Here is a 9858-nt window from a genome sequence, read left to right on the forward strand (position 1 = left end):
ATGTAGTTAATGTTTTATTTTACATTAATTGAGAGCACCGAGGAATGTAGTTAATGTTTTATTTTACATTAATTGAGAGCATCCAAGAATGAAGCTAATTAACTCATTGATCTGTTTGGTACTGAGAGTTGTGGAGAATGAGTAAAATATTTTGAGTGTTCTTACAAGAAAATTTAGTAGTCAATTTGTTTCAATGCCACTACTTTACGACAGATGAAGGAAAAAACTTCATTTGTGTATGATAAAAAAATACGAATATATCAATCAACCGATTATACTTTTTGCTAAGTTAACTGCTAGATGGGTAAATAATTTATCATTTAGAACTCAGTTTGTAAGATAAGAAAAAAGTTGAGATAACTTCGATCTATGTAATCTGTATATTGTTACACAAAGTCATAAGGGACCCATGACTGACATAAGAGAAAATTGGGAGTATGGTTACCCAACTATTTCTCTGAACAAATAGTTCCTACTAACAATAAAAGTACAAGTGCGTTTTATTTCTGAGTCTTTTTATTTTGTACGTGCAAAATTAGATGTCATATCGTAATGGTTCATAAACTGTTACCTAATAATGTATGTTTCTTAGCTTTGGCACTGTACTCTATGGGAATTAGTGTATCATATCTGACTTATAAAAATAGCGATTTAACTAAAGGTTTGAGACGAGATATATTACTGGCGAAGTTTCGTTCACAGAGACCTACAACAAACTAAATATAATTGAAACGTCACAGTATTTGTTAAAGAAGAGAGTGCTTTGAAATACTATATTTCTTTCTGTATAATAATATTGTTCCATTGCATTGGAATCCTTCTTGCTCTTAAATTAATTGGTTTTATTGTCTTGAATTATTTACATGTTCTACAGTAATTCCTATACGCTGATTCCGAAAATGATATCCATTTTTCTCCATCACGTACAGATTTTTCACAAAATGTCATAACGCAATACATAAAAGAAAGATCACAAAACGTAGTTTTAAGACTAAAAGACGTAAATTTCACACAAAAAATCAGGATGAATGAGGAAGCATATTCGTTTTCTTCAGTTTGTAGTTTTATTAACAAACATAATAATAAAAAATGTTCATTGTGGTAAACGAAATAATAATTTGATATAAGTAAGAATTTTTCCTTTTTGTAAAAAATCATTAGGTGATAGATAAAAAATGAATACTATTTTCGAAATCTGCCGTAGCTGAATTATGGCAAATCCGTTATTAAAACCAAAACAAATTTTATCAAGTTTAAATTCGCAGGTCTATGTAATCAAAGTAGTGAAAGTTCTAGAATTTTAAGGGTGTATATAGCCAGCATTTCAATAGTTAGTTGTATATATAAACCTGGTGGACAAACTATCGTATATTCCTACAGCAGAACTAGCTTTTATGGTTTCAGTTTGTGAACAATTGCTTTTCAAACACGTTACATGTGTGTTTATATGGTTTATATTGCAAACACTGAATTCATCCAGGAGATACCTGCTCATTCTGAATCTCAATGATATTCGCTAGCTTGTCAGCAAAACTCAGAAAACTATTAAAGAGTTAATAAGAGTTTTCGTGTTACGTTTTCTTTTGTCACCGTTGTTGGATTTTGTAACTCTTAAAACAGTCTTTTCTTCTTAAAATAGTCTTAATAGTGTACAAACCAAGAGTGTTGTTGTTTTAGTTCCTCCATATACAAACACCCTCAGAAATTGGAATTAGATTATGAAGTTGTTTTATTATAATATTCAAAATATCAATTAATTACAATGAGTCAATTCAATTATTTATCATTAAGACGAAAGAAGAGTGCTTTATAAACTCACAAAAAAACAAAAACAAACTGTAAACATAACATTATAATTGTAAAACAATCTTAGATTACCAAATTTTTGAAACATTTAAATTAACCAGAAGGAGAAATAACGTCAACATTTCTGGATAAATCTGTATATATGTTTGATGACTCACAAGAACACAAAGGAAAAAACGTACGAGAAAATCACATTTGAAATAGATCAATCTTGGACATTTTCTCTTAACTAACACATATAACAAACTTCTTCAAGGTTCTCCATAGTTCCTTAAGAGAAGTAAAACCAATGATCCGACTAAACGCTTCTAGAATCTTATCTTTGGATGGTTGCACTCTGAATTATGACTACAAAACACAGTATAGACAAGAGAAGGAAAAAGGTGAATAGATCGAAAAAAGATTTCTCTAGAACAAGAGGAAGAACTATTTTATCACAGCTAACACTAAAAGATGTGTGGAATACATTTCTTATAAAGCTACGATTATGGGACATCAGAATGATTAAGAATTTCGAATCTCATAACGTTATGATTTGTGAGAATTATTTAGTTTCGAGAGATTTCTATATTTTCCTAAGTTTTAGCTGCAGCAATGAGATCAGAAAGTTCTCAGATTTTAAGCCACAACGTTAACATCATAAACTGGGGTTTCTTTTTGTTTGTTAATAGAAAAGTAATGGTCAAAGAATAACTACCTTTTCATACAGTAAAAGTATTAATACAGTGACTGTGATGTTTTTATCTTGTCAGTTTGATACTTTGATAATATAATTTTATTGATAATAATAAAAATCAAAGTTAGTATATTCTTACACTTCGTTAATTCAAAATTACTTCGAAAATAATGAAACTCATATTATTTATTAAGTCCCTCAGTGGGACAACGGTAATTTTACAAATTTAGAACGCTAAAATCCGGGGTTCGATTCTCTGCTGTGGACACAATAGATAGTACAGTGTGGACGTGCTGGAACACAAATCTTAAAGTTTAATATTTATATTTTGGTTAACTGTTTTTCACATAAAACCCACATTAAAGTTAATAATGTTTTTGGTTTCTTTGTATTTTTGTTAAACTATATATCGAAAAATGTATAGCGAAAAATAAGTGAGTGACTATGTAATTACAGAATAGATTGTAAAGTATATCTAAGTGAGCTCGTTTGGTTTTCACTTACTTCTCCAGTAGTCGTAAGAATCAACATTCTCCTCATACACTCTTAGGCTGTGAAGACCAAAGTCTGTGATTTTCAGTACAAACCTGCTGTCAACCACACAATTGGACGACTTTAGGTTTCCATGGCAACGAACCTCGCTGCCATGGAGATAAGCCATACCCTGAGTAAAAAAAAAAACGTATGTGGTGAATTAAGTGTTGCTCCTGACGTGAAATTGATTAAATTGTTCTTAATTGTCATACACATCAAGTTGAAACTAACACAGTGTTCCAAGTTTTCTATAGATTCAACAGATCGTTCATTATAATTTTTAAAACGTTAAAGACTCTGCTTAGAAAGTAATTCTACAAATACACACATGATAAATTAGATATTATTACGGACGTTTTCTTAATTGATTTTACCATGTCTTTCACACGCAAGTGACTCTTGGTAATATAATGTAATTTGCAAACAAACAGTTAGTTATTCACCTGTAAATCAGACATGAGTTTAAAGACAATCTAATCGTAAGCCTACATTACAATAATCGAACTATGTTATTTTGGTTCACATAAAAAAGCTGTGTGCAAAGTTTTATAATAACACCGTTTTAAAGAACACCAAAACAAATAGTTCAAGCTATGTGCTTTTCAGGTTTGGACTTTCATAACATTGTTTTGGTAATCGTCTTGCGCTCTAGTGTGCTTTTTCTTTCTGAATGGATCAAATATTGTATTAAGATGTATTACAAATGAATATTGATCAAAGTTCGTGAAATTACAGGCTACTTTGTTTCTATTTTGTATTTAAGGATATAAATATAATTTGTTTTTCTGATAAATGGTTTGGCTTAAACTTTCACAATCAGATGGCCGACTAATGAATTTTTTCTTGCCCAGGTGGAAATCCGAGAAACGAAAGGATTAAGAAACTTTAGATTCTGATAACCAGCTTTGTACTTAATAAACTTTGTGAACTTTATTTGTACTTAATAAACTTTCCTTACAAGTCGCTGAAATGTTTAACTTGTAGAGATAAAACGAAAATAACAAATTATAAAGTAATTAAATTTAGTTCAGGCGGCGTAAAAATCTTGCAAAATTATAAGTTCTCTATCCAAAAGCTGAAATAACGTTTCTAAAATGTACACAGGTTAACATGTGGTTATGTATCCATCTTTTACGTTATTTTACTACAATATTCTGCTTACGTTTAAAAAAGAATGCCACCGAGAAAAATTATTATTACAAAGCTGTGGGAAAAAAAAACAACAACGAAAAAGTACTGCCTAAAAATTGTAAGGACAAACAATCGTAAAAAAAAATGTTCAAAGTCGTGAAAACAAGCAATTATAAAGACACTGTCCAAAAGCTTTGAAGATAAATAATTATTAAAGCACTTTTAAAAAATTGTACATGGAGAAAAATCCCGATCTATAGCGTTATAAGACCACAGACTTACTTACCACTGTGCCAGTGGGGGGCAAAGTTGTAAAGATATTAATAAATTAATAAAGATATGTGTTCTTTTAATTTTTCCATTCAATTGTAACTTGAGTTATTTGAATGCTATTAGTATGTTTTTCTGGTCATAATTTTCAAATAACGGTATCAGGAATAAAATTATTTAGTGAACATTTTAAATGATGAATAAAATTCTGTTATTAATGCTAATGAATTTTCATTTTTAGTGGAGCTTAAAGCACGTTCTTATTTGTGATCCAGAAAACAGCTTTTCCGTTCAGGTAAAGTAACAGCAAACGAAACATTAGAGCTCGAAGAAAGGTTAAATTACATCTCAGATATCAGTTTACCGTTATCCGTCAACGATATAAATTACATCTCAGATATCGGTTTACCGTTCTCCGTCAACGATATAAATTATATCTCAGATATCGGTTTACCGTTCTCCGTCAACGATATAAATTACATCTCAGATATCGGTTTACCGTTCTCCGTCAACGATATAAATTATATCTCAGATATCAGTTTACCGTTCTCCGTCAACGATATAAATTACATCTGAGATATCAGTTTACCGTTCTCCGTCACCGATATAAATTATATCTCAGATATCGGTTTACCGTTCTCCGTCAACGATATAAATTACATCTCAGATATCGGTTTACCGTTCTCCGTCAACGATATAAATTACATCTCAGATATCAGTTTACCGTTCTCCGTCAACGATATAAATTATATCTCAGATATCGGTTTACAGTTCTCCGTCAACGATATAAATTACATCTCAGATATCGGTTTACCGTTCTCCGTCAACGATATAAATTATATCTCAGATATCGGTTTACCGTTGTCCGTCAACGATATATGTTACATCTCAGATATCGGTTTACCGTTCTCCGTCAACGATATAAATTACATCTCAAATATCGGTTTACCGTTCTCCGTCAACGTTATAAATTAGATTATATAAAGTATAGGGCAGAAATATTTTTAGTTACTTTTATCTGAAACAGGTGAGAAGACAGATCTATGGAAGAGTGATGAGGATACAGATACATAGACAGACTCACTGAAAAGTAATAAACAGACATATTATTTGAAAAGACGGGAGCAGGCTGATAGGTAGATAGCACACCGGACAGTGAAGTGTATATGACCAGGTTTATTTAAAAGTGGCTTAGAATCCATGGAAATATTAATGGCGTTAGATAGGTAGTGAGATTAAGTGACATGTGATGTCAGACACGTATATATAGTGATATTCATTTAAACTGTGGTCAGCTGAAATTAGATACGTACACAGATTTATTGAGGGTGCTGAGAAATTCATTTAAGAGTACTGGGCAGATAGATAAGTAAATAGATTCATTGAAATATGGAGGCATAAAGATTTGCATACAGATCCATTGAAAAGTGGAGGCATAAAATAGTTGCATACGGATCCATTGAAAAGTGACAAACGGTTATATTTATTGAAACGTTTTAGTCAAGCTGATAGGTAGACAGATTCATTCACTGGTGAGTAAATAGGTAAGTAGAGAGGTTTTGTGAAAATGGTGGAAATACAAAAAGGTAAAGGCATTAATATAATAACTATTTGCAGGCGGATTGGTATACATATTGGTTGAAAACAATTAGGAGAGATTCAGTGAAAAGGGTATAAGGACAAATAAGAATCGAATCTCACTGAAACCTGGTGAGCAGGCAGTTAGATAGATAATTTGATTGAAACTAAAATACAGACAGACTGGAAATTCAATTCATTAAATATGGTTAGCAGTTCAATAGAAAGATAATCTCATTGAAAGAGTTTGCATAAAGACAGTTAAAGATATTCATTCATTTAAAAGTGGCGGGTATACATATAAATAGATAGATTAATTTAAAGTGATGAGAAAACAGATAGACAGATTTATCGAAGAGTGGTGGCAGATAGAGTGTTAAGTTAATTCATTGAAGGGTACTGAGAACACAAATGAATAAGCAGATGAATTTCAAAGGGTTGAGCTGACAGACTGGTTGACAAATTTATTGACCGTAAAGTAGGAATAAGCATTGAATTTTAGTGGGCAGAAAAGTAGATAAGTATTTACATTAAAGAGTTGTGAGCAGACAGATGTATTGCAAGGTAGTGAGCAGGTAGACAGATAAAGGGATTCACTTAAAAATGTGAATAGAAAATATTCATTGAATATTGATGGGCAGGCGTCTAGATAGACAGGCCGAATTAACATTGTTGGATAGACTATTAAGTGCGAATGTTCTTTAGAAAGTGAATGGAAGAAAGTTTGTGGACAGATTCATTGAAAGCTGGTGGACTGACAGAAATGTAGTAGATGCATTGAACAGTGATAGTTAGACAGATTTTTTTTTTTACTTAAAAGTGATTGGTAAAGAGAATGATTAGAACCCGATGGTCAGGCAGATAGTGAGACATTCATTGAACAGTTAAGGGCAGATAGGTGAAAGAAAGTTTTACTGAAAAGTGATTGGTAGATAGGTGAAAAGAAAGTTTTACTGAAAAGTGATTAGTAGATAGGTGAAAAGAAAGTTTTACTGAAAAGTGATTAGTAGATAGGTGAAAATAATCAATTGTTTGAAAAATAGATAAGCATAAATATAGATAGATAAGTTTTTGAATTGTAAGTACTTTGCAAGCAGATAAGGTATAAAGATTTATTACCACCTTCACCGAATGTGAAGGAAGGTTATGTTTTCACCCTGATTTATTACCTCCTCCACCGAATGTGAAGGAAGGTTATGTTTCACCCCGATTTATTACCTCCTCCACCGAATGTGAAGGAAGGTTATGTTTTCACCCCGATTTATTACCTCCTCCACCGAATGTGAAGGAAGGTTATGTTTCACCCCGATTTATTACCTACTCCACCGAATGTGAAGGAAGGTTATGTTTTCACCCCGATTTATTACTTCCTCCACGAAATGTGAAGAAAGGTTATGTTTTCACCCCGATTTATTACCTACTCCACCGAATGTGAAGGAAGGTTATGTTTCCATCCCTGTGTATGTGTTTGTCAACAAGATTTCTCAAAAACGGCTGAATAAATTTGAACGAAGGTTGATATACATTTGGACTATGATCCAACTTAGAAGTGATTAGTTTTTCGAGTGTCAAGGTGAAATACGAATGTCACACTAAGGTCATGAAAATCTAAAAAAATTCTTATCTGTTAACATGGGGACCGATTTTCCACACTACTTTTACTTTGCTCTATAACTCAATAAAAATGACTGGATTTTTGATGAAACTGAGAGGACATATGTAGAATCTTATTCCTCATTGTCTTACCAAAACTGTTCGTTGATAAAGACGGACATACGGACAGATTTTCGTATTTTCTGAGAGCCGAATATGATCAACGCTGTGTGGCAGAGGTATGCGCTCTACTGAGTGTCCCTCTAGTTAAAATATATGTACTACAGATTGTTAGATCTTTTGAAACCAATAGGCAAGTAGCTAAGTAACTACGTCTACTGAACATGCTTGGTAGAGATATAGGGAGACAGAGTCATTAAGAAAAAGGTTGATTGATGACTTTTTTGAAAATTAGAGCAGACAGATTTGTTAAAAACTGAGAATAAAATGTAAAGGTCAAATAGATTAATTGAAACGAGGTTGGAAATATATAGGTAGAATATTTCTGTGAAAAATGAATGGGAGAAAGAGAAAGTAAGAGAAATTCAGTGCAAAGTTGTGGAAGTTATATATATATGTATATATATATATATGTGTATATTAAGATACATTGAAACGTTTTTGGAAGACCGGTAGTTTAAAAGGTTCATTGAAAAGTGATGGGCACATTGGTAGGTAATTGGGTTAAATGAACAGTGATGGGCAGCTTGATATAGAGATTCAGTACACAAGTTAGGCCAGAGAGATGTTTATAGAGATTCAATACACAAGCTAGACCAGAGAGATATTTATAGAGATTCAATACACAAGTTAGACCAGAGAGATATTTATAGAGATTCAAAACACAAGTTAGGCCAGAGAAATATTTATGGAGATTCAATACACAAGTTAAGCCAGAGAGATGTTTACAGAGATTCAATACACAAGTTAGGCCAGAGAAATATTTATAGAGATTCAATACACAAGCTAGACTAGAGAGATATTTATAGAGATTCAATACACAAGTTAGGCCAGAGAGATATTTATAGAGATTCAATACACAAGTTAGGCCAGAAAGATATTTATAGAGATTCAATACACAAGTTAGGCCAGAGAGATATTTATAGAGATTCAATACACAAGCTAGACTAGAGAGATATTTATAGAGACTCAACATACAAGTTAGGCCAGAAAGATATTTATATAGACTCATAAAGACTAGCGGGTTGATATATCTATAGAAGTAACGTGCAATAGTTGGCAAACAGATATAAAGATATGAGCAGACAAAGTGGTATACAGATTCATGAAGAATGCATAAGCACACACAATTAGGTAGAATGATTCATTCATAAATAGTATATGTGCGCGAAAAAATATTTTACCTATTTTTGTTTTGTCCGTATTGGGCTATGCCAGAAATATGTTATTTATTTTTGTTTTGTCCGTATTGGGCTATGCCAGAAATATTTTATTTATTTTTGTTACATCCATATGAGCTACGGTCATAAACATTTTAGCAATTTGTTGGTCCCCCGGTGGTACATCGGTAAGTCCCCGGATTTACAACGCTAAAGTCAGGGGTTCAGTCCCCTCGGTGGACACAGCAGACAGCCCGATGTGGATCCACTATAAGAAAACATAAAAACTACGAACAAACAAAGCAAGTTGTTGTTCTATCTATATGTACAAGTAACATATTGAAAGTAAAATAAATAAAGAATATAAAAATTACAAACAAGTGTTTGAAAATCAGTTTCATGCAAATTATAACTTAGAAATAGAGAAAAGCTAGAAACTAGTTTTCAGAAGTTGAGAGTTAAAGTTACGAGGAATTGAAAACGGTTGGGTGTGAAAATAGACCAGTAGATCCCAAGTCGATTAAATTAAGATTACCTGGAAGTGACTGCATGCCTAAGCACTTTCAATATAAATTACAATAAGTGTTGTACTTTCATGATGTTAGAAAAACACGTAGGTTCAAGAAGTCTTGATTGAAATGAATAAAAATCCTATAACCCGAGCGCTTTCGAAAGGTGGACCTTTCTTCTTCAGGGGCAAACTGGTAATAAGTGTTGTACCACGGTTTTGTTCTTGTAACGTAAGAAACACATGCTGTAAGTCCTTTTTATCAATCCACTTCTAAAGTTTTCTGGATTTAACACTGCTATATATATATATATATATATATATATATAATAGCTATTCGTAGGTACGTTCGTTTCGTTTGTACAATGTCCGTTTCCGGTCCTCAGCGTAGAAGTAATTAGGTAGGTTAACTTAAAACGAAA

General features: G+C 32.3%; 1 protein-coding gene across 1 annotated transcript in view; it reads right to left on the minus strand.

Annotated features, from left to right (window-relative positions):
* LOC106465176 (atrial natriuretic peptide receptor 1-like) overlaps positions 1 to 9858 on the minus strand; it is a 98581-nt gene that overhangs the window by 43481 nt on the left and 45242 nt on the right. Inside the window, exon 11 of the mRNA XM_022393013.1 lies at positions 2987 to 3146. Within this exon, the coding sequence (XP_022248721.1) occupies positions 2987 to 3146 (160 nt within the window). The remainder of the gene's footprint in view (positions 1 to 2986; positions 3147 to 9858) is intronic.

This window comes from Limulus polyphemus, unplaced genomic scaffold, assembly GCF_000517525.1.
Source record: "Limulus polyphemus unplaced genomic scaffold, Limulus_polyphemus-2.1.2 Scaffold1858, whole genome shotgun sequence".
NCBI lineage: Eukaryota > Metazoa > Arthropoda > Merostomata > Xiphosura > Limulidae > Limulus > Limulus polyphemus.